The sequence below is a fragment of the Zootoca vivipara genome, chromosome 5 (assembly GCF_963506605.1).
Source record: "Zootoca vivipara chromosome 5, rZooViv1.1, whole genome shotgun sequence".
Lineage (NCBI taxonomy): Eukaryota > Metazoa > Chordata > Lepidosauria > Squamata > Lacertidae > Zootoca > Zootoca vivipara.
This window is the reverse complement of record NC_083280.1, coordinates 40339989-40365275: the sequence shown is the minus strand read 5'-3', so window position 1 is coordinate 40365275 and position 25287 is coordinate 40339989. Positions and strand designations below refer to the sequence as shown.

At 40.8% G+C, this 25287-nt stretch overlaps 1 protein-coding gene across 10 annotated transcripts in view; it reads right to left on the bottom strand.

The window, feature by feature from the left end:
- DGKD (diacylglycerol kinase delta) overlaps positions 1 to 25287 on the bottom strand; it is a 74637-nt gene that overhangs the window by 6543 nt on the left and 42807 nt on the right. For 7 of the 10 annotated variants that reach the window (XM_035132661.2, XM_035132659.2, XM_035132663.2 and 4 more), the window contains 24 exons: positions 24213 to 24345; positions 23127 to 23233; positions 21963 to 22088; positions 20440 to 20542; positions 19525 to 19687; positions 18180 to 18288; positions 16818 to 16957; positions 16055 to 16142; positions 14705 to 14799; positions 14513 to 14612; positions 14120 to 14393; positions 12510 to 12671; positions 10978 to 11106; positions 9051 to 9147; positions 7819 to 7929; positions 7173 to 7269; positions 6070 to 6177; positions 5317 to 5430; positions 4331 to 4465; positions 3600 to 3751; positions 3372 to 3483; positions 3167 to 3259; positions 1253 to 1372; positions 893 to 1010 (listed from right to left, as the gene is read on the bottom strand). In XM_035132661.2, coding sequence (XP_034988552.2) covers positions 893 to 1010; positions 1253 to 1372; positions 3167 to 3259; positions 3372 to 3483; positions 3600 to 3751; positions 4331 to 4465; positions 5317 to 5430; positions 6070 to 6177; positions 7173 to 7269; positions 7819 to 7929; positions 9051 to 9147; positions 10978 to 11106; positions 12510 to 12671; positions 14120 to 14393; positions 14513 to 14612; positions 14705 to 14799; positions 16055 to 16142; positions 16818 to 16957; positions 18180 to 18288; positions 19525 to 19687; positions 20440 to 20542; positions 21963 to 22088; positions 23127 to 23233; positions 24213 to 24345 — 2986 coding nt within the window. The remainder of the gene's footprint in view (positions 1 to 892; positions 1011 to 1252; positions 1373 to 3166; positions 3260 to 3371; positions 3484 to 3599; positions 3752 to 4330; positions 4466 to 5316; positions 5431 to 6069; positions 6178 to 7172; positions 7270 to 7818; positions 7930 to 9050; positions 9148 to 10977; positions 11107 to 12509; positions 12672 to 14119; positions 14394 to 14512; positions 14613 to 14704; positions 14800 to 16054; positions 16143 to 16817; positions 16958 to 18179; positions 18289 to 19524; positions 19688 to 20439; positions 20543 to 21962; positions 22089 to 23126; positions 23234 to 24212; positions 24346 to 25287) is intronic. The other 3 variants (XM_035132662.2, XM_035132660.2, XM_035132664.2) reach the window with 2 other exon arrangements.

Here is a 25287-nt window from a genome sequence, read left to right as displayed (position 1 = left end):
GCAAACTCATTTGCATCCCTTATAGGCACAGTGGCAATGCCTTTTTGTTCCTCAGTCTAAAGGGAAAGAAGTTTTGTCATGATCACACACAGCCTCTCCACTAGCCTCAAAATAAAAGAAGAGCAATTAGAACCTTAAAGTCCAGAGGAAAGTGAGAGAATACAGATATGCCACAAAATTAATGGGAGAGAAGATGGTACTATTAGCACCATGGAACCAACATAATTTACAGATGTAAAAGCCAGAATGTTTTCATAAGGAAGAATAGAAGTCAACAAATCAACTAACCCAGCTAGAAAGGAAGTATTTTGATACCATTTGAATTACTGATTTCAAGGGGATATTTTTAATATCATACTAATCGATAAGGATTAAAGCTAGGGATGCACCAGTGATGATGCAGAATCCCCAGACATTTAGACATGAGGACTTGATTGAAGACTGAGAGTGAATCAATGAGAGAAAATCATTAAACAAATCAGTGAGTATTAGCAGTGGGAGATCTGGAGTTACGCGGACTTGGGCTCCACAGTCCTTTTGCTTTCTAAAGCTACAAATCCTTGAATTAATTGCCTTTGAAAGTCACTAAAGGTTTCTTTGAAGGATGTTCTCGTTTTTTTATAGATATATTTTAGTGCTGTACAACTTCTAGGAGAGAACCCAGCAAGTGTGTTATTTTGCTTAGGGGAAAATACAGCTATTGGAATGTAAGATACCTGATAAAATAAATGAAAAGGTCAAACACCAAAGAGTGTGGGAGGAGAAGTAGGGAGTGTTCAGAAAGAGGCAGAAGAGAAGGGTTTTTGCATTTAGTGGCGGCGCAGATGTGCAGGTGCACATATGGCTACATGTGTGAAGAAGGGCGAAGAGGAAATACACAGACTGGCGGTACCCGGCAATCCCAAACTGCTACGAGTTTCTTTATTCTTGTTGTTCTTCTCCTTTTTAAACTTTGTCACCAGACGAAATTTGCCGCTCCGGCTGCGTTTGGAATAATCCAGCATTTGGTTCTGCAGGGCGGGGAGAATAACAATATAGATATTTCATGATAAGGAATGTGTAGGAGAGAAGTGAAAAATTGCCAACTAATTAAATTTAATTCAATTTAGTTACATTAATTTTATTCAGATTAGCTCAGGATGCTTTGAAAGAGGAAGGCACCAAGCCAATTACTCTCACTTTCCTGTGCAATCCCAGTAACAAATCGCAACGAAAGGCTCCCAATAGCTCTACCCTCCTCATCTGATATTACCTCTTCATCACTGGGTTCCATTAGCTGCCACAGCCAAGGAATGTCTGCTAGCTTCCTCATATGAAAGTCCATTTCTGCCAGCGCTGCTAAGAGCTGCTCCTTCTGCGGGGGATCCAACTGCTGCATCAGAAATAAAGCACACCAGCACACCTAAGAGCTGCACAGCTTAATGGGGAACTATCTAACCACTATCAAGACAACCAGAGTCCCTAATTAACTGTAATTTCCTATTTTGTCTAAACAAGGGAAAATATGGTTACCAGATTCAAATAAGCCAGGATTTTATACCAACTTCAAACTGTATACCATACTCGTATGGTATATAATGTTATGTACAGAAAACAATTATGTATTATGTATAATATATAGTTACTAGTATATATAAGGATATTCATGGGGTAAATATTTAATGCATAATTAAACATATATGCATTATGTCTTATTAATAGGATCATGTATATATAATTCATCATGGGGTAAATCAGTTAATGCACTATATACATAATAGTAAATAGATCAAACTGTAGTTTAAGATCAGGCTTGTTCAAAAGTTGGTAACTATAGTTTCCTGGTTTAAATGAAACAAGAAGCTAGAGTTTAATTGCACCTTGTGTGAAGGAAGGACTGAAGGAGCTCTGTGCACAGGCAAAAGCCTCATTCACATCTTAGCCAATATATGATTGTCCAAATGTTAACTCATACCTTCCAAGCTGTGACCATACTCGTGCTGTAATTTGGCTTTTTAAAAAAAGCCTGCTACTTTGTCAAGCCCAATTACAATGGAGATGTTATTTTGCTGGGTGGAGGGGCAGTGGTGGAGGAACCCTTTCCGGCACTCAGGACAGGATGCCGAGGGGTGGGGCGAACCACCCGGTGATGCATGCATGGCATCTTGTACGGTCGCCGTGCGAGAGGCAGCCCATACGGACATCTGTATGGATGGCACGAGAGTGCGGCAGCCCGTATGGTTGCCGTGCGAGAGGCAGCCCATATGGACGGCGCGCGAGAGCAGCAGCCCGTACGGTCACTGTGTGGACAGTGCGCGAGAGCGGCAGCCCGTATGGACATACTGACTGAGCGCACCCTCGGTCGCTCTACAGCTGGGGGGAGGCAGGGGCCATCTTGTCACACACACCCCTGAGTGGCACCTGGGGTGGACCACCCCCTCCGCCCCCCACTTTGTATGCCCCTGTGGAGGGGTGCTGCAGCAGCTGGGTTTGACTTTCCTTTCCCCAGCTGTCATCCCTTCTTCTGGACAAAAGATACTTCCGCCACAATTAGGCTTGAAAGAAGCTTTCTTTTGTTCCAATAGAAGCCTAATTGTTGCAGGGTGTGTGATCTTCCTGGAGATTGGAGTGAAGGAAAGGTTAACTCTGGACGTCTCAGCTCAGAAGATCACTCCTCTACTGCACTACATTTTGCAAAATACACACACACTGAACCTAACTTATGGCAATGGGAGGAATACATGTGGTAGCAGTGTGTGTGTGTGTGTGGTGTGTATACAGTTTCTATGGTTTGCAAACGTGCCCATGGCCCAAAGGGGTTAGCAATGAAACACATTTTTGTTTACTGAATATCCAGGCAAACTATTATTCTAAATAACTGCTGTTATTTTTCTTCTGACAAATGGAATTATATTTCTAGAATACCGGTATATTGGTATGTATTATTCTACAGAGCTCTAGCATGCTAGCTGCATCATGGAAGATAAAACCACAGATCTAATGTTGCTAAACTGCAGAAAGAAGAAACAACAATATTTAGGGACCGGATGAGGGCGGTAAAAGCACTGTCAACTGTGTGAGTGCCTAGCTGCGGACTTGAAAAAACAGAGAGAATTATGTTCTCAGTAAGAGAAAAAAAGTAACAGAAATAACTAAACAGACACCTTTCCTGCTATTTATCCCTTACCAGGGCCATTTTGCCAGCCAGGAGCAGTTCTGTTTCATTATGCAGGGCTTTAATATTATTCACCATCTCTACAACAAGGTTGCAGTTCAGGCCCTGTGGAAAAACCATAAGCATTAGAACTGGAGGTCTGAAACTCCAAGCCAATATAAAACTAAATAAAGCAATAGGAAGAAGTTGGGTTCAGGCAAAGAGAAACCCCTCATACCTCTGTAGATTTGGACTTGGCATATACTTTATCCATAGACTTGGAGCTAGCATTGACTGCATGAGCAAGTTCTTGTTCCATGTCCTGGTATGACTGGGCTATTTCCCGAATGCTGCAGGTGGGAAGGGGAGGGGTGAAGAAAGCAATAGCATAAACTTTCTGGGCTGTTGTCTCATTCTGGCACCACCACCTCCAAATGAACCCGAGAAGAAAAGAAAATGGCCTCACCTGTGAATCAGAGTGCCCGCTGCTTGGCAAAACTGATTGATCTGGGTGGACTCCTCTTCAGATATAATCTCTGGATGCAGGGAGAAAGAAGCAGGGCGGGGCAGCTCACATTTTTGTTTGTCTTCCCAAGACTTTAGGGTGCTCTCAAATGCCTGGAAAAAATGGAAGCTATTACTATTCCATGCCATCAGTGATTATTTAGGAGAAGCTGATATCTTTATACTATACTTTCTGTATACACAGAAATATTCCCCCCCATCTCTGTAATATCTATCATGATTTTATTTATCAGATTTTTAGACCAACCTTCATCACATGTAGTGATCTCAGGGTAGTTTCTAACATAATTTATTCCATTCAGCACAAATATATCACATTCATGAACAATAATATGCAATACTTAAAACCAATCATTAATAAAATACTACAGGAAAAACCTAAAATATAAAATAGCATCCACCAATTTCCCTTAAAGGCCTAGGAGAACAGATAAGCTTCCATTACCAAGTGATAGCATAGCAAAACTGTTTCCATCTGCACTTCCATAGGAAGGGTCCTCTCCCTCAGTATCAGACAGCAGGCCAAGCCCACTAACAGGATGACAAGAGCACCCCTCCCAACCACAGAGTCCAGGACTGACGATATTCCACATCAGCCTTGGAGTAGAGGAGCTCAGATTTCTCTTTTGCTTGGCAGGTTCATCTCTTAATATATAAAAAGGTTCCTCTTACCCTATCTCTGGTTAGTGTCTGTGCCCTGTTTTTATGAACAATCCAAATATATCCTGGAGGTTGGATCCAGGCCTCTCCATCAACTTGGACAGGAACTCCTTCGTCTCCCAAGATTGCTATCTTCACTGTCCGGCACTACGAGAAATCCTTGTGTTAAACGCATCCTAAATCATATAGCATGTCATGTTTTGTTTACAGCAGCCCAGGTATCTCCTTATGTCCCACAGCAACTAACAGTTTTCCCAGCTTGTTTCCTCTGGTGCTGCTAGATGAGAATTTGAATTTGTAAGTTCTACCCAGCTCAGTACAATATTGAGAAACCAGCCTATGCTGAATGCTGTTGATCACTGCCTTTATTAGCCTTGAACCTTATATCAGCCACTGAATGCAGAGTTATACGTTATAGGTTCTCTCAAAGAAAAACAGGCAATGTGCAAAATCTCCTGTGGACCGCAAGTAGAATAGTGAACAGCATGGACTGGCTAGATACAGAAGTGGGGTGGGAGGCACCAGCAGGGGAACCTGCAAGGGAACCCAAGGAAGAAGGCTTGGAGCCAGGGGATTGGTGGTGGGACAACAATGAGTGGTTAGAGGGAGAAGGAGGGGCAGACTGGAAGGAGGAGGTGTCGGAAGCTGAAAAGGCACCAGGGTTTAGTGAGCAGGAAGAGGCGGGGGCAGAGGTCAGTCCAGAATCAGAGGCAGAAGAGTCGGGGGGGGGGGCAGGAGACAGAGGAATGAAGAGAGCAGGGCAATGAGAGAATAGATGAAAGAGCCTGAAATTTCTTTGGGAAGACCCAGGGGAGGAAGAGTCTTAAGGAGCGGTGGAAAGGCTGGGACCTTCAGTCCTCACAACTCCCTCCTTGGGGCAAGACCTACTGGGAGGAGTTGCTGTGATCACTGTGGTTTCTTTTAATAAAGAGCTAACTTCACTGACACTGGGTGTTTTATTGCTGAGCTATGCCTGACTCCAGCTCTCGACAAGATACCTGGGCAATTCGGTGATGCTGTAGGTTAATCACACGTGAGACAGCCATTTGCATACTACCAAACACTGCTACCACTTCCAGGATCTTGTCGTCGAAAGAAGGAGCTGTAAATGTCTAAGAGAAACAAAGAAAGAGAAACTAATCCAGCTTGAGCTTCAGTTATAATGGCCTCTTTTGCTTCTCAATAATGTAAGGGCAAGATACAGCTATATATCCTCCTGACATCCCTCTCTTCCCACACCCCAACCTAGTTGCTGCTAGTATAGTAATAAATCAAGTACTGTTGCTGCCTAGTGGAGAAGAATGACTAGATAGATAATCAGCAGGCACTGTCAAGCAACCAAACGAACATATCAGCATTAAAAACCAGGAGACCTTTGGCTGCACTGGTGAATATATTCCCCTCAATCTGATCCATCTTGTGGAGGCAAGTGAGAGTGTGCCTGTACATCCCAGGATCATCTGCCCCAACTCTGATGACATCTGTGGATGTTACATTTGAATATGGTTTACACACGCTGAATTATATTCATATAGGCCAAAATCATGCAACCAATTCCTCAGGAGAAAAACAACACTTATGCAATCTTAGCCCATCACCATAGATAACATTACAATGCGGTGCTCATATTAAAACAAACATTTATCTAAAACCCTCTAGCTATGAGTGTTTCATTTGAAGGTTTCTGGTACGAAGAAGAAGAAATGGAAGGTGAATGCCACCTTCATTTGCAAAATTTTAAAAGTACTCACATCATCTTCCTTAGTGCCCCCCCAGAAGTTGGTGCCTCCTGCATAGCTGGGAATGTTGAGTACGGCAATTCCCTGAAGACTGGGCAAAGGAATTGGACGTCCATCACACTGCATGATATAAATAAAATTGTATATAGTGTGTAAGATTCCACAGGTTTCAAGGATCAGTAGGTTACTTGCCTTTAAAAGTGCTTAAGAGATTGGCAATTAATCAGAGTTTATCTCAGGGTGAGAAATCTCTTTTAGATACAGGACCTCGTTTTCTCTTGGCCAACCTTTCAAGGGCTGCATGACAGTGGTTGGTGTGGCCGAGACAAAAGTGGCTGTGGCCAAACCTCCCAACACACACAAAGTGCACATACCCACACATACAACCCCCTGCCCCCCCCCAGCAATTAGACTTGAAAAAGGCATGTATTTATTTAGAGCATTTGGAAGCTTTTTAAAGCTTAATAGCAAGGGGGAATATTGTTAGAAATTGCATCTGGGGTGGTTATTCCAGCCCTTCCCAGCTGTATTATTCAAGAAGAACCTTCCACCTGCAACAATTGGACTTAAAAACCCCTTTTGATTGCAGTCAACAGAAGACTTATTTCAGACCTAACTGCAGTTGGGGTAGGGTGATCTGGGGTTCACAACTGGAAACAAATAATTAATTCTCCCCTCCTTAGCTGTGACCACCACTGTCAAAACAGCTCCTCCACCATTAAAATTAAACTTGAAAGAAACCTTCTATTGTAGCCAATAGAAAGGATTTTTAAAACCTAATTGCAGTTTGGGGGTTTGAGTGTGCGGGTACACAGCTGGGAAGAGTTCACAAGCAACAGGGAGCCCCATCTGATGAAGTATCAGGGCAAGTTAAACAACCAAGCAACAAGAGGCTAAATAACACCCATTCAATTATTTAATTAAAGCAGCTCAGACTAGTCAGAGAACAGTAAAGTCACTGTGCTAGCAGACAAATCCTGTAATAACTCAGGAGCTAAGCTCTAGGGTTAGGGAGCAGGGAAGCATGAATCATACAAGTTAGGCTAATGGTGCATGATAGCAAACAAATAATTTCAGGTTTGCATAAACCAAGGAGGTTAAGGGCTACTCATTACCTCTAGCAAAACTTTTTGTTCTAAGTTTTTGTAAGTTCTGTGTAGCAGCTCCTTTGTTCCAAGAACTCCGTACCACATCATGTTCTTCGTACGACTTCTGAAAATGGAAAGCAAAGAATCAAATGGTGCAATGAACCACAAATTGCACTGTAATTTATACTATAATATTCAGAGGAAACCACGCTGCCTGAAAGAAAACAAAAGCCAGACACTGAAATACTTTATCCACTATCCTACAGCAAGAAGTATTAAAGGGACAGAAAATGTGATAAATTATAATTGGTTTTTCTGGAAAGAAATAACTTAGAAGAAAAAAATTGTTGGACCTAGCAACACAAACCATCAAAGCACTCAGCCTATGGTTTGCAGTTCTTTAGAAGTAAAAGTGGCCTTATAAGCACATCTGCCAAAGCAGTTGTGAAATAAAAGAAGTGCTGCATCCAATTCCTATCAAAGCCTGCTTGTTATGAAGAAGCTGAATAAACAAATTACCCAGTATGCTGAAATTTCATTTTAGTTAAATTGAATAGTGCATTGACACAGTCAAGTAGCTTGATGAAATGTGAAGGAGATTTTAAACTGTAGTTGACACAACAGGATACAGGTTTTTAAAATGTATAAAACAGCTCCACAAATGATTGATTACCTGCACTTTTCTGGATGCTCGTCACGCTTGTTGTTGAAGTCCAAAGAGATCTTTGCATCCAGTCCGATTCCAAAATAGTTATTCATCACACATTTCTCTACGTAACAATCACTATAAAGAGCAAGAGAGACACTTTTGATTTAAAGTGGTGGGATATTTCAGCATTCTCCATATGCCCCTGTGGATAAGCCCATTTCCTGCAGCTTCCCAATATGGCCACTGTATATGAATGAGCTGTCCACCTGTGCACTAGGAATAAAGCCTGTCAAAGGGGGCCTCTGGATTATGTCTCCTATTTCAATAACAAATGACTCAAGAACCTAAAACAAAGAGAAGCAAAATAAAATTCCTTTGCATTTCCTTCTTTGGTACAAAAATAACTGGATAGCTCAGTTGGTTAAGAGCATGGTGCTGATAATACCAAGGTTGCAGGTTTGATCCCCGTATGGGACAGCTGCATATTCCTACATTGCAGGCGGGGAACTAGATGATCCTCAGGGTCCCTTCCAACTCTACAAGTCTATGATTCTAGGAAAAGTTTTAGAAACCTCTTAGCCAGAAGAACATCATCAGCTTTCTCACTTAAAAAACTGGAAACATATTACTGTACAGGAAACTCCCCATATACATGCGCTCTACTTGTGTCCTCTATTTGCGAAGAGGGTGTCCTCTTTGGGTTCCAGGGAGGGTCTCCGCACGAGCCAGAGGGGCAGCAGGGCTTCCTCAACTGACATGCAGGGAAGTGGCAACTGTTGATGTGCTATCCCTCATGTCAGCTGTGAGGCAGAGCAGCTCCACACAGCCCTGCTGTCCCTCCAGCTTGTGAGGAGACCCACCTTGGAGCCCGAAGAGGCTCTGGGGTGGGTCTCCTCATGAGCCACTAGGACTCTCCAGGGTGCCCCCTATTATAGGCAGTTTTGTGTATGCTCATGGGGGACTGGAACAGAACCCACACGTAATGTTTAATATGAGACTAGCCATCATGATGGAGGGAGACTTTACTAGAATTCAGATAAGCATGTTAGTAAGTAAAGTCATCTCTTTAAAAAGCAGTGCTGTTTTCAGTGTTACCACTTTCTGCAAAATCAAAATACTAGACAAGCTTCGTAGAGACTGTCTTGCCTTGTCTACACTGTAAGAAAAATGTTCTACTTGCTGTAAAAATGATTTATTCCTCAGTAATACAGTGGCAAAGGGAGTTCAATCCCCTTCACTCTTATTTGAATACTCACAGATTTTCTGGCTCAGAGTTAAACGGGTCTGCATTGATCAACAACCGGCTGATGACAGAACCTCCAGGTAGAGAACCAGACGCCCCAGCACGGATATCTGTCAACAGAATAGAAAACTTACAGGAAACTGCAAGGAGTTTATGAAGCATGCAGGACACAGCATACTTTCAATTGGCAAAACAGGATCTATTTTACCTCCAAAACCAACAGGATATCACTCCTGGAGCATGAAACATTATCTCACACTTTCACTGTTGCTGAACAATGAGGAATAAACAGGAATTTAGACCTATGAGTAACATCAGCCTTAGTCCTTAAATCCCACACAGAAGCAGATTCAAGCAAAGAAGTTTTCTAATTCCTATGAACAATTTATGTGTGCCTGAGAAAAAACTTGGTAGAACTTTTCTACCATATACTTTGATTTAATGATATCAAACTAGATGTGATATTAAATATGTATGTTGTTTACCTTTAACATGCATATTTTTTAGAAAATTTAGATTGGGGCAGCAGCTGATAATTATTGGGTTAACCCCCAAATGACCCCAAATCCTTGTATGCTGCAATCCACATTTATCAGCCACCTTCCCTCTTCAGTAGCTATCCACATTTTTAAAATGCACATTAAATGCAAACACGCATTTAAACTAATGTCTAGTTTGGTTAGAAAGCTGGGAAAAATATGTCCAAGATTTTGTTCTGAAGTGGGACCCACTCAGCTTCCCAACTCCTATAAGGAAAATCCTCAGAATTTGTATGGAAATGCATGCATGTGGCCCCAAAACAGAGATATAAGTAAAATAGGCCACTATAAAGCAATAGCTTGTAAATATTGCTTCAATCCTGCAATTATTGACATGTGCCTCTAAATACTGAATAACAGACCTCATTGTTTGTAGAGTCATACCTCGGTCTAAGTATGCTTCGGTTTGAGTACTTTCAGTTTAAGTACTCCGCAAACCCGTCTGGAACGGATTAATCTACTTTCCATTACTTTCAATGGGAAAGTTCGCTTCAGGTTAAGTATGCTTCAGGTTAAATACAGACTTCCGGAACCAATTGTGTACTTAAACCAAGGTACCACTGTATAGCATAGCTCTTGTTCAAAACCAGTTGGTTTGCTTCCCCCCCCCCCCGAACAACAATTAGCTTTCCTGGTGATGATCAGTTCATCTTAGGAGTAAGGTTTTGAAAATCTGGAAGTTTTAAGCAGTATACCCTAATTCCATGCTTGTTCTCACAGACGGGCTTTAGCTTTACCATACATGCCCCTTTTCCAGTAGTAGATAAAAGGAGATGATGCAGAAAAAAATATCTCAAGCTAACATAGAAGACAGATATAAAAGGAGCAGGGGTTAAGTTTGAGAGAAAAAGAAAAAAATGGAAAGGAAACACAAGGTGGAAACACAAGAACAGGCCTTTTCTACAGTGGCTCCCCATTTGTGGAATGCTCTCCCCAGGGAGGCTCACCTGGTGCCTTCATGACATATCTTTAGGCACCAGGTGAAAACATTCCCAGGCCTCTGGATAATAGAACGATCTATGGTCTTTTAAACAAAAGGGGGGGAAATAACTGTTTGTTTGTTATCACATTATGTATTTTTGTGTTTTTATACTGTAAACTGCCCTGTGATCCTTGGATGAAGGGTGGTATATACATTTAATACATAATGAAAATATAAATATAAATAAAATAATAATAAAGAGAGGGATGCTGTACTGGGCAAGGCAGGGAACAAACTGGTAGCAGAGTCAGCTAACCTAGTCTAGGACCCAAAAGTTAGCTATATGTTCCCTGCCTTTCTGGGGTGGTAGAAGGAGCTAATCCATCAGTAATGGATTACAGAAAAACCATGTTATGTTCTTAGTGCCAGAAGAGGTCAACTCTGGTTTAGCTAGATGGGAAGAGTGTTGTTGCACTCACTGGGGTAGATGATCTTTGCATTCAGCATTGGCAGATTATCCCGATTTCCTGCCTGGGGAGGAAGAGAGGCAGAGCTTCCCACTGATAAAGTTCCTTTACTTATTAATCTTTCACAAGGAGACTTGATAACTATAAAATACAACAAAAATCACAAGTACCATTAGAATGTTATGAAACGATGAATAGAAAACTTAGGTGTAGTGGGACATATTGTTTCTTAGTTACAAATCGTGCTATGAAAACCAACATATTCAGCTAGGTACTCTTAATCCAGGAGATTCTTTATAGGTTTTTATATTGTAGCCAAAGAACAAGCCTTAGCTGGAAAAAAGACGTTCTGAAGTGCTCCCAGTTCAAAATAGAAAAGAAACTTAAAACCTCTGACAAATACTATGCAGTTCTCTCTGCCATGACTTCCTGTGCCCTTCCGTTATTTTCTAACATATTCTAGCCAACACTGAAAGTGTTCCAAGAAAGACCCATTATGACACTGAAGACAATATTAAAATACTGTATATTCAATCTAAGAGATCGTTGTCATTCTGCCCGGACACTGAGGTCCAGCACCAAGGGCCTTCTGGCAGTTCCCTCGTTGCGAGAAGCCAAGTTGCAGGGAACTAGACAGAGGGCCTTCTCGGTGGTGGCGCCTGCCCTGTGGAACGCCCTCCCAACAGATGTCAAAGAGGAAAACAACTTCCAGACTTTTAGAAGACATCGGAAGGCAGCCCTGTTCAGGGAGGCTTTTAATGTTTAATAGATTACTGTGTTTTATTTTTCTGTTGGAAGCCGCCCAGAGTGGCTGGGGAAACCCAGCCAGATGGGCGAGGTATAAATAATAAATTATTATTATTATTGTTGTTGTTGTTATTATTATTATTATTATTAAATATCTGAAAGTCCAAGGAAATCTTTAAGTATATGGAATTGAGGACAAACATCTATTAAAAACTTAATAATGGGTTCTTTTGGAAACTATACCAAGTTATGCTTTTAATGAAACAAAGGGACTTGTGAAAGAACTATTAATTACTTAAGTTTGTTATAAATATTTACAATTCCACAGACTATGTGAAATTTTGATGCTTTTGAAAAGAAGCTTTTTCTAACTTCTGTAGCTTCCTTTGCCCTACTGACCAATACATTTTAAAATTATTTATGGTTATTCAGAATGAAGAGAATCAATAGTATTTAGGGGAGAAACACAGCTGAGCTTATTAACAGCTGCTACTAAACTATGTACTGCAAATCCTAGCTTAGCTCCTAGCCCTATACCTAAGGTCATAATAACAACTACAAGCTGGTTCAGGAACTCTAGGCTGAGATGATCTAATGCTAAAACAGCATTAAAAACTGAGAATTTAAAGCTGTATGTCATCCTTTGGTTATCTCACTATTCAACTGATAAGGGATGGTGTAACACTTGGAGCAAGATCTCAGACCCAGGGCTATGGAAATATTACAAATTCCTAGAAGGCTCCAGAAAGACACATATAAAGATGCTGCCTTCAACAAAGGTTAACTAAGGTTTTTACCTTTCCGGTGGCTCCTCCCTTTTGGAAATCCATAGTTGCCAGTGTGTGAAGACTGTAAGCAGATTTTATTTTCATTCCTCAAGTCCTTTCCCTCTTCAGCGGTAGAGAGACCCAAGAGGAAGCTCTCCTGCTCTTGGGTTTGAGCGTTCTGTTCATCTACAGCTAAACAGTAAAACAGTAACAGAGTCAGACAGACTTGCTTGGTACTTATATCACACTGCACTGGGAGAGGGAACTGGGTAAGTGGAAGACAGCAACACTATTACATTTTCATCCTAGAACCGTCATCAAATGGCTTTCCCAGATTCTGTAAACATGGCCACTGCTCATCTCATTTTTGCAACACCTGATATTAAAAAAAAACCAACCAAAAGAACTTTAGACTGTTCGGAACTTGAACATACCATGTTTCAGTAAAGCACTTGGATTACAATCTACTAAATGACAGGGACAACACTGGAGAATTGCTGACAGTCTAGGCACATCATAAAATGCTAAGTGGAGCTGTCAAGGGATACTTGTAGAGAACGGTTATAAACATAGCTTCTTTAAGAAAGACCCATGAACAAATTTTAAAATTCTTCCTATTCACATATCTTTTCTCAATCAACACAGATAACCAATTTGGATATAAAATTTACACCTCAAAGCATTCATACACAGGGCTGGAAGGGGCATCTGTAACCCAAGTTCTGATGAAAGCGCATCATGGTCCACTCAACTTCAATGTCACAATGTAACTTCAGTATTTATAAATAACAGAAGCCAAAAGACGATTTTAACTACAGTGGAACCTTGGTTGTTGAACGTAATCCGTTCCGGAAGACTGTTCGACTTCTGAAACATTTGACAACCGAGGAACAATTGCCGGTTGGCAAATTCCTTTTAAAAAATGGAGAAACGCGCCTCGGAAGCTGTTCAACTTCTGAGGTCCATTCAAAAACGGAAGCATTTGCTTCCGGGTTGTCGGCGTTCGGGTTCCGAATTGTTCGGCTTCCAAAGCGTTTTGACAACTGAGGTTCCACTGTACCAATATAAAATATTACTTTAGAGTAATTCAGCTGACTTGCACATTTCATACTGTAGTTCCTGCCCACAAACGGCATCTATGTTCAAGAATGAAGATAAGGAACACTTGCAGGAGGAGATAGGAGCCTTTCTAATCAAAATCAAAATGGTTCTACCAATGTGGAAAAGGGTGCAATGGTTGCACTTCCAAGGATATATTTCTCATGTGACCAAAGCCATTTCCAGAAGACCTGCCTTTATTTGCAAGAAGCATTTGGTAACCAAACAAATGATACTAAAAATGGAAAACAAATAAAGGACACTAAAGGAACAAAAGGATTTATTCTGCTTATTTACTCTCTGTGTGATGACAGAAAAAGTCAGGTGAACCTGGTCCTAAGCCAAGCTTAGAAATACAGTTCCTTAGTTTTCAAATATTTATTGTTAAGGTCAATGACCATCACAAAACAAAGGGAAACAAAATAGGAAGCACATAAAACACATATTCCAAATATGTAGAATTCTTGTATGTCTTGATAATACAGCAGCATATTTCCTTTCATAAAGCACTTGAGACTCACTCAGGATTTTCTAGTCCTTACCTTTTTCTGCATGCTCTATAATCTGACGAATAGCTTTTTTCAGACTGTTGGCTCTCAACATCAATTGCTCACGTGGACGGAATATCTGAGGGCGGGCAGTGCAAGAGGAGCCTACTGAACGCTCACTAGCAGAATCACAAGTACTGCCTGAACCATCGCCATCTTCTGTCTCTTCTGCTATGGTAGGAGGTGGGTTTGGCAAAGATGACAAAGCTTGAGATTCTTCATTCAGTGTTTTAAGAAGGGAGTCGAGCTTCTCTTTCAAAACAGAACACTACAAATACAAAGCATAAAGTTTTATAGAAATTGTATGAAGTGTATGTGCATGTGTTGGGGAAAGAGGGAGGGAGAGAGGGACAGAGAGAGATTTGAATTTCCTTTCCCCCCAAATACCTTTCTGGCCATGACATCTGACTCCTCAGAGCTTTCTGGTGCTTTCTCATAGGCTTTCCCTACTCGAGCCACAAAATCCTTCACAGTCTCACAGAGCACCCTAAGTGAAGTAGAACAGATAAGCAATAATTATTTCCCCAATATGCATAATATAGCAGACTTCTTTATACCACCTCTCTCTGGGGTACTTACTTGGCTGATGAAATGACCACTGAGTGTTGGTCGGATGTCAGGATTTTGGATAAATGAGCAGCCACAGAATCTTCATAGAAGAGAATCTGCTGCACCTTGTCATAGTCAGAAATGGATAATTGTTATCACCTCATCTGGACTTGCACATCACAGGGTCAACATGGAGCAGTACATGCTATTCTTGGCTCCCCATAAAGGTGTAGCCATGATTTCAGTTTACTCTACAATGAACACTCACAAAACAAACAAGTCAAGCAACTTGGTATTCACTTTGCTGTGGCATCAGACAAGGGAAATGATTGCAGTAAAACTTAACATTTGTTTGAGCTATGAAAACAATTAAAATATTTTTTAATCTGGAGAATGTGTGACGGATTGGTCTGGTTGGCAATGGAACCCCAGGGTGTAAAGAGTTAAACCCCCAACCTCCTGGATAAATGACGCATTCCATTCCTGAGGGGTGGGACTGCCAGGAGTTTAAAAGGAATGGGAGGCAGTTAATTAGGTTGAGAGGGTTGTGGGAGCGAGGGAGAGTGTGGGTAGGCGTAGGAGATCTTAAAGTGTTCTGAGTAGTTTAATTGAATTATTTTATCTAGCCATTGTTAATTGAAACTAAGAATATGATCTAAGAGCCTGTACACATGAAACCATTACGCATTTAAAAGTCATCTAGTCTAAATAAAGCTTTCTTAAATGTTAGTGGATGTGCTTGGGTATCTAAACTCACAGAAGTGGTGGCTCGATAGAGGACAAAACTTACCTCGGGAATAGAGGCAACGGTTTGTGTCGTAGAGTTACATTGAGGAGGCTTAGGAGGATAACCTGGGATGTTACAAAGTTGCCAGAGTGGAAAGGGCAAACTTTTGCAGTGGGGAATCAAACTGAGTGAGACCCTTCACTGTAGGCAGGAGGTTATTCCGTCAAACAGCCTAGAGTTTCTCATGATACCAGGCCACGTAAGCTGGAAGACTCTCTTTACTAAGAAACCCAAGTAACAGGGGTTTATTTTAAGGCAGCAGGAGAAGAGGGGGGGTGGTTTCACCCCTGGATTCCTGTGTCACATTTTTAGTAATAGAGAGGGAGGACATTTCGTCACATATTAAGAAGGATCCCCGAAAGTTTAGTGACAACGCCGGGACTGGGTTTGTAGCATATTAATTGGTGGCAAAGTCCTTGGGTTCGTCGCAGAATGCTTTAGTTTTTAGCCTCTCTGAGTCCTTTCTACATATCTGAGTATAGAAGCCATGCCTCCTCTTAGAGCTACTTCCCCGTGTATCTATCTCATGGGTGTTTTGCTCTGATCATCTAACTTTTTTAGTTCATTTTCATGGTCCCCCCAATGTATACAACTACCTCAGAATCTTCACTGAAATCTTCAGTGACTGTAGAAGCAGATGCTTGCCGAGGAAGTTTTGTTTCATACACCATAATGCTCCACCTATTGAAAAAACGACACCACAGCATTTAATACCAATTAGATACCATTAAAAGGGTACACACGGTTTATGAAGAAGCATCAGGAAGTGGATGCTTAAGGCAGATGATTCTAGAAGGAACACACTTTTCCTTCTTACATCTTTGTATTAAAAATGAACAGAAGAAATTGATCCTTTTGACTTTTCTTTTGGTTCAGGTGCAACATGTGCAATGAGGCAGGGCCAGCATGCAAGGATGCCTTCACTCAGAGACAAATCTCATCTCTTCAAATTCACAAAAATACTCTTAAACTATTGGAAAGGAAGGAGAGCTATCCTGAAAAAGCAACTCCTCCTAAAATTAGGGAGACCTGGGATACATAGGAGGAACTATTCAGCGTAGTTATTACTATATTGACTGATACAGAAAACAGTTGCTGTTAAAAGAATGCCATACAAAAATCTTTCAGAGATGCCTTCCTCGTTTCCACTGCTTTATCACACAGCTCGTTAAACACCCACAACTCATTAAACAGACCCATCACAGAGTTAAACAGACCCACTGACAAAGAACTTCAGACTTTGGGCCATATCTAGTACTGAAGCTCCAGAAGTGCAAGGGACTTCCATGTGCACATTTGATGATTCTGACTATCACTGTGCTGGGAACAGGACCAGAATCATAGAACAGCACCTACCTGTCAAGCATTTTGGTACTGGCCCTTTCCAGCTTTTCCAGTATCTGAGGAAGTTGTGTGTCATCATCACAAGCAGATCCCCAGCCTAGCACACGGGCAAGATCATTGCCTGTGCCCAAGGGCAACACTCCCAACTGGCACTACATAGGAAGGGGAGAATAAAAATAAGACTAGCCCAAAGGGATTCACTGTCCACACCAACTCTGAACACTGAATGTTTTCTAGTTTATTTCTTACAGTAAAGATGATGTGAGAAAATTACACAGTAAAGAGTCCAGTTAAAAAGAAAATATGTCATTAATATTTCACCCATATTCTTTCACCATTTTCAAATTATTATTTTTGTTTTATTTTTTGCAGATCGGAGTCCCCCAACCCCAGATCTTATTTAAGAATTCCTACCCATTAAATATATATATATATTTCCCCAGCTTTCCATTACAAGGAATGGTGGCTTATTCCTATTCAAAGCAATTATTTAAAATCTACTTTTTCTTCAAATCTTGCCTTTCAGCATCTACAGGTCTTTTTTTTTTAAAAAAAAATGGAGACCCACTGTGTATGTTGCTGGAGTTTACAACAATAACAACAAGGATGCAATGTAGGGCTGGGAACAGTCAAAAATAGCTAATAAGAAATCTGTTTCTAAAAAGTTAAAGTGTGAGAAACAGAGTTCAATTGCAGCCATGACATTGAACAATAGTTGAAGGCTTTGTTAAAGATCAGTATTTCAGGTAACCACAAAGTGGTGCTATTGCCATTTTGAAACAAGAATTATTTGATATCATAAAGGCAATACTTCTATTCCAAGTAAATAGCTATTTCAATAACTAGACATAATTTATATGATCAAGTATCAGCCCAACAATAACTTCAAAACTGCCCGCACAGAGGCTACTCTACATGGTTTGTGCCATGAAACTGTGAATTGCAATAAAGGGTTTGAAAACTGCAGCGGCATAGTGAAAGCTGAAAGTTATGCATGGTGAACATCTGCACATGAATGAGTTGCTATGTGGAAACAGCACTGCTGGACTTAAACAGGGCCTTGTGAACCAGCCCTAAGCAAACAAATACATAAAAGACTACACCCTTTAAGACTTCCTGAGACCAGAAAGATATTTGGCTGGGGGAAGATATTGTGATAAACACTGGGTGGAGGCAACACCTATTGCTGCTCTCTTGCAAATGAACCTTACTCACATTCAGTAAACACAGAGTTGGGAATCCCATGTTTGCCATGCAAACTTTCAGTCTTAGATATTTCATTATTCTAGGCAAAATTGTATTTCATAAGGTCCTCCTTGCTCCCTTTTGTCATTTAGCCAATCCACATGTAGAATGGCAACTTAGAGAAAATACCTGTTTATGGAGACTAAGGCTGTCAATTTCAGAGAGAACCCATCCAACACTTCCATCCCCACCACACACCAGAATTCGGAAGGTGTCGAATTTCTGGAATAAACGTAAACTGCACAGGAAAAAAAGGTAAATTTGCTATAATGTATTATTAAAATATGAGAGTATTTAACAACTAAAATCTATTTGACAGGAGTAATAAAGGCTTTTGTTGGATTTCAAATTAATCAGAATCTGTATTTGCAGGGACAAAGTAACAGCAGTGTACCAGTTACAGGTAGGTAGCCGTGTTGGTCTGAGTCGAAGCAAAATAAAAAAATTCCTTCAGTAGCACCTTAAAGACCAACTAAGTTTATATTTTGGTATGAGCTTTCGTGTGCATGCACACTTCTTCAGATACACAGTGTACCAGTGTACCAGCAGTGTACCAGTTAGCCATCTATGCAACACAAAGACATAAGTTTGGGTACTAGAGTATTTGGGGTTTTTTAAGCAGATACAGTGGTACCTTGCAAAACTAATGCCTCACGTGACGAGAAACTTGCAAGACGAAAGCGTTTTGCGATGTTTTTGGTGACTCGCAATACGAAGTTTTCTATGGCCGCGCTTCACAAGACGAAATTATCACAAGACGAAGCAACTCACGGAACGATTTACTTTCGTCTTGCGAGGCACCACTCTACTATCTTCACAGAACAAGAACCACCAACAGTGGTTTGCAATTCAACAAATAAATGAAAGGTTCTGTGGAGCTTCATAAAGGGTACTGTATCCCTGCAGTAAATGTAACAGAATGAACACATATATTTTGAGACCATAGCTCAGTGGTTGAACATGTGTTTACATCAAGAGGTCTCTAGGCTCACTCACTTGGCATCACCAGTTAAAGCAACAGATAGCTGGTGATGTGAAGGACCTATGCCCAAAATCCTAAAGAGTCACTGCCAGTCAGAGTAGGCAATAGTGGATTAGATGGACAAATAGTCTGACCTAGTAAGGCAGCCTTCTAAACTTTAAGGTGTTCTTATTCAAAGACACAGAGAAGCATAAATTACAGTAGGTCTGCAACTTGTGTGCAATTAACTTGTGCACATTCAGCTGTATGTGCATGGCAAAAAAAAGATTTAAACATTTAAAAGGGGGTGGGTTTCCAAGAAAAATGACTTTGGCAATCCCACCCACCATTGAATCCAATGGGACTGATTACATTCAGCAACCGAGGTTTCACTGTATACACATTCTTTTTCTCCAATATTGCCACATTATATAAACTCACGCTCTGTCCCTCATGTCTGGGGCCACTCTTAAGTATTTGCAGGCATCTGTACAACAAGAGAGCATCTCTTACCCGAGGTGAGGTCCTCCGTTCATAAGATCAAAGACCTGTGCAGGATTCAACAGTTGTTTGAATCTTCGTAGGAACTTTACTCCCTGGTTGTCTCCACTTTTTGAGTTAACAAAGACCAGCAAAGGGCTTGTGCAAGAAGGGGGACAAGTGGCTTTCCAGAACCCTGAGAGGGAAAAGCAAAAATTAAGAATAATCGAGTTGTATTACCACAGGGTGGCTAACAGTCTACAGATCTTTAAGTGATCTTTAACCAGCATATTACATGGAACTATATGGCTGTTTCAATATACTAACTGTTTTTTCCCCTTTTTTAAAAAATCGGAATATTCCAATAGTGACATTTTAATTCTGACTTTTAAGATTTGGAGAATGGGTTCATTATTAGCATAGTGGCTGCACTAGGTTGCATTTAGTACAGAATGTTGTAGCATGATTGGCTGATAAGAATGAGATTCTCTCAGCATATGGCATTGCTGCTCAAAGATATGCACAGGCTGCTGCTTTGTTACTGGGCCAAGTTCAAGGATTTACTAATGGCATACAAAGTCTTTAATGGTTTGTGGCCAGTTTACTTGATGGATTGCATTGTGTGGTTATTTGACTGCTTTGATCTGCGGACCTTGCACTTTTACAAGTACCTAACAGTGTTTGTTCCAATATCTTAGTATGACAACACCTATACTGTACTAAATTTGATCTCTACAAATTTGCAGTCTAGGTCTCCCTAGAAAGAAGATAAGGAACGAAACAAGGCAGAAGGAAAGAGAAAAAGATTATGGTGCACATAATGAGCATTAGGCGCTATAATAATGATAATAACTACTTTATGCGTTATGCCAACATTGGTTTTCTGAGCTATTTGCTTGATTGGCAAAGTGTGAAAAGAAACACTGAAAAGCATTAGCTGATACCTACCATCTGAATCAATGCTGTTGAGAGCTGTAGGAGGGATGACAGAAACTTTGCAAAGGCCAAGCGGGCATTTGGTTGGTAACAAGTCTCTGCATGAGGTATGTACCTGGAGGAAAAATATACTAGCTAAAGTTTTGCTTTGCTTTTGCTTCCATTCAGTTGTTTTAATGAAGAAGAAATTCATAGAAATGGAAAGGAAAAAAAATATACACTGAAATCACAAACTGGCTTAATTTTGGGAGTCCAGTCCATGATCTGTGAAACACAGTGGTTACAAGTCCAAAATTAAACCACAGTTTCCACTTGGGACATAACACAAAACCTGCCAAAGCAAGCACACAAGGAAATGAGCAGGGTGGGAGTTCCCAAAGCAGAGCCATTACATCTGAACAGGCTTTGGCCTTGTAGTGTTTTGTTTGCATGCATTTACAAACCTGTGTGCATAACACAGGATGAAATGGTTATATCAACCCTTAGTCTATGCAGCTCAAAGAAATATAAAATCAGTTCCCTTCTTACAATACTTTTGGGACACTTGATTCTGAAAGTTGTATCCTAAGAATACTGATTTATGGATCAAGAGATTGGTGAAGAGTAGGTTTGTTAAACACTAATGAAAATGTAGGAGTAAACGAGAAATTCTACAATTGCCAAGAATAAATAATGAGAGTAGTACCTAAAGCAACAGGCACAGAAAAAAACCTGATCTTTCACAAAGGCCCACGGTGTTTTTCAAAAGTTTTGTAGTTAATTGCATATCATTTTCCTTAAATAATTCTGTGAACAACTATAAAACGTCAGAGGCCAAATGGTTTATCTGGATATCTTACGCCTCTCTGGCTATTTGCTTACATTTCAAATACATTTTCCACACACACTCATGTGCATGTAGAATGCCAAGAAATTTATTATCCTTAGGATTTACACTTAAGAATCAGTGAAGTATCCAAAATAATTCAGTGCTATTCTGCTTGACTGTCAAGGAAGGGCAGGCCTTGCCAAAATAATATACGGCTGGTTAATAAGCAATTCCCAGGATACAAGAAGAGTATTTAGGACTCTACATTCTGCATCAAAAAGATCCGTAATACATTTATTATTGCTTTCAGATGTGACCTTTATTTTCTGGCAAAGGACCAGTAAGCAAGCAATCTCTATTAATCTAATTCTGTTTATACAACATAGTGAAATTTCCTTATGCTGCTGTGGTAACATCATGGCAGATCACCGACATTTCTACCCATCTTAGAATCAGTGGATAAAGAGCCTATAGACGGCTACACATTTTACTATGCTTATCCGTGACTATGTAAAAGACTGGTAATTGGCAAAAGCAGCATGAAATCTTTTAAAAATATCTAACAGCGGGCTTATTTTAGTTGGAATCTAATTAGCAAAAAAAAAAAAAATTCAGTGGGATGCCTCTGAAACTTTCTCCTTACATACCGGTAGTAGCATTATCAGAATACACAGGCACAGTGCAGAAAAGGGGAGTAAAATTGAACAGCATTGCAACATTAACTGACCATTGCTTTGCACCAGAGACAGCGCCAGTCTTGCAAGCGCAGTACACTGCCACATGTTTTATCACACACTGTGCATTTGGCACTCACAGGCAGGTTTCCTTCAAGCCACTGGTGTGGCATTGAAATCTGCAAACAAGCAGAAAATAAATCACTTTCATTATAGGGCTGTTACTAGACTCTAAAACCCCTTTGAAGTATAGAGCAACACTCACCATTCCCATTGCTTTATTGTTATTAATATTTATTGAATTTGTATACCGCCTGTCAGGGGACCTTCCTACAGGGAAGCTCCCCCCATCCTGCTGACCAGCACTTCGCCCAGTGAGAGCAGCAGCAGCAGGTCAGGTGGGAGGAATAAGGAAGTTAGTGGGTTGGAGGAAACAAGGCTCAGCGATGTTGGAGAGCCCTTGCACCGCCTTGACCAAGAGGTGGAGGGGAACAGGCAGCCCCTTCTGGCACCCGAATTAAGGCGCGCCACTAAACGTAAGGTCGGGAGGAGCCGTTTCAGGGTGCCTAAGCTCTTATGCTGGTCACACAACAGGAAACGTCCACTCCTGGATTCTGCGAGTGACTAGGAGGTCATGTTTTCTGCACTGTAAATATTATGCACAATAAACCTTTAAAGACAAGCACGGACTTGGGCATCTTTACTCGAGAGTAGCCGCAACAATACCATTACACCGCCCTATACCTGAGGTCTCAGGGCGGCTCACAGAACAAAATCAATATATAAAACCACAAAATATATAATCAAAATAAAAACAACCACCCAATAACCCCCCCCCCCGGTACTTTAAAAGTAAGTATAGATGTTCCTCTCTGAAGTCTCTAGAGAATCTTAGCAGAAGCAGAGGTGTACAGTGGTACCTCAGGTTACAAACGCTTCAGGTTACAAATGCTTCAGGTTACAAACTCCGCTAACCCAGAAATAGTACCTCAGGTTAAGAACTTTGCTTCAGGATGAGAACAGAAATCATGCTCCGGCGGCACGGCGGCAGCAGGAGGCCCCATTAGCTAAAGTGGTGCTTCAGGTTAAGAACAGTTTCAGGTTAAGAACGGACCTCCAGAACGAATTAAGTTCTTAACCAGAGGTACCAGAGGTATGTGAAATGCCTTTTATATGCCTGTTAACCTTTCCCACATGAGAAATGGCCTCATACATACCCCGTCTTCATCCTCAATGATGTCCTTCCCAATAGATGCTAGCGTTGTCCATTTGCAGTTATTAGTTGCCCGGACAGCACACCTCTTGTGGGCTTTAAATTTGCAGACTAGAAAAGCCAGGAGGAGAGGGAAAGGAAGAAAGAGAAGAGTAGATATGAGGTGAGCTAAGTGAACACTCCATTTAAATGTACATGAAACCCAGTGTTACCAAACCCATTTATTTTCTTCTGCTTTTAGCATCACTAACCAATCTAATCTAAACAAGACATGTACAGGAATTCTTAAATCTGTTCTAATTAGGAATTAATTATCCTCAAGAAACATTACATAAACATTCTCAAACTACAGGTTATTTTATTTGAATCAGACAAATATTCCAAAACAATCCAGTGTTGATGAAATACCTGCAGAGAAAAAATAATTCATGTCATATTTCTAAAATATTCCTGAATTTAATTGTGGACTTTAGATGTATTTCTCCCCTTATATCATGTCACAGCCTCTAAAGATCTACGTTTATTTAAAAACAGATTACAACACCCAACCTGAGAGAGGTTGCTGACCACAAAGCTCAGCCACAGTTATCTTTAGTAGCCAGGTTTCTGCAACACGCAATGAAGATTTGTGAATGTTATACAACATTAACTTAAACGTTAGATGCAGGTTTTTTTGATTACGGATTTTATTGTACTGAACCCTCCTGGAATCTTTTATTTATGCCAACAAAGTTTAGATAATTTTTTTTTAAAAGAAGTTATTTTTCTCATTCATAAGGTTTTTAGCTCCTATAATTTAACAAAAGCTATGAAGCACAATAAATGTAGAATCAAACCTAACCGGTTTTATTTTGTACTGTAGCTAATCCTGTTTTGGTATAATTTTTCTCAATCATTGCATAAGCAGGATTTTTAGATCAAAGCCTATTTCATTTGCAAGATGTCAAAGTCTGGCAGGGAACATTTCAGGATCATATGGTTATTCCTGTCTTGGAATGGTGACCAACCAATGGGGTGCAAGTCTGACCAATGCCTTCTTGGAAGCCTAACAGCTCTATGTTCCAAGCACAAAATAATGAAAGGATTTTACCTTCGCAGGAGAGTCCGTGGGACGTGACTCCAGATAGTGCCTCCCGACACACATTGCAGTATGTTGGCCGAGCATGTGAACAGGCGTACCAGTTATGCATCCCTGAGAAATGGTCCATACTGTACTGTGTAGACTGAAAATGAATTTATGGTAAACAAATGAAGATGGCATCCCAATGGGACACTGATATAGATATTAAATTGTGCAAACTATATATTCCCGAGGCAGAATCTACACCTGTATAATCTGTGGAGCATTGGAACCATGGAAAAACAGAGGAACAAGAATGCCCTCCTGTATGTGGCGTGTGTGGAAATGAGCACCAAACTGAAAAGTACATCATGGGGTGAAATAGTAATCTTCATCCCACACGGTACAAGCACAATCAGAGGAATGTAGTCTTGAGGCTGTAAAAAATGTAAATGAAATGCCCACCAAGCATTTTTGCACAGAACTATGGAGTACAATCAGCTTGAAATGGTCTGGATTGGGAATTCAAAAATTTGCCAGCTGCAAGCAAGAATGATACAGTGGTACCTCGACAACCGAACGATTCGACAACCGAACGACTCGACAACCATGTGGCAAATGGCCACAAGCTTACGAATTCCTCGACATCCAAACGGAAACCGCGGCAGTTTTAGATAGGGTTTTTTCGACTTATGAATTTTTAGATGGGGTTGCTTCGACTTACGAATTTTTCCATTTCCAATGCATTCCTATGGGAAATTGCGTTTCCAATGGCGACTTACGAATTTTTCGACCTACGAAGGTGCCTTCGGAACAGATTAAATTCGTAAGTCGAGGCACCACTGTAATAGAATCATAGAAATGTAGAGCTGGAAGGGACCCAAAAGCTAATCTAGTCCAACCCCCTGCAATGGAGGAATCACAGCTGACAGCTGTCTACCACCTTCTAAAGCAGTGTAGTCCACTGTAGAACAGCTCTTATTAGAAAGTTCTTCCAAATCTTTAGTCGGTATCTCTTTTCTTGCAAATGGCAGGCATGAGGGCACCAGTCCTGACATGTACTGCAGAGTGGGGCAAAGCCACCTAACCCCCACATCGAGGTTCC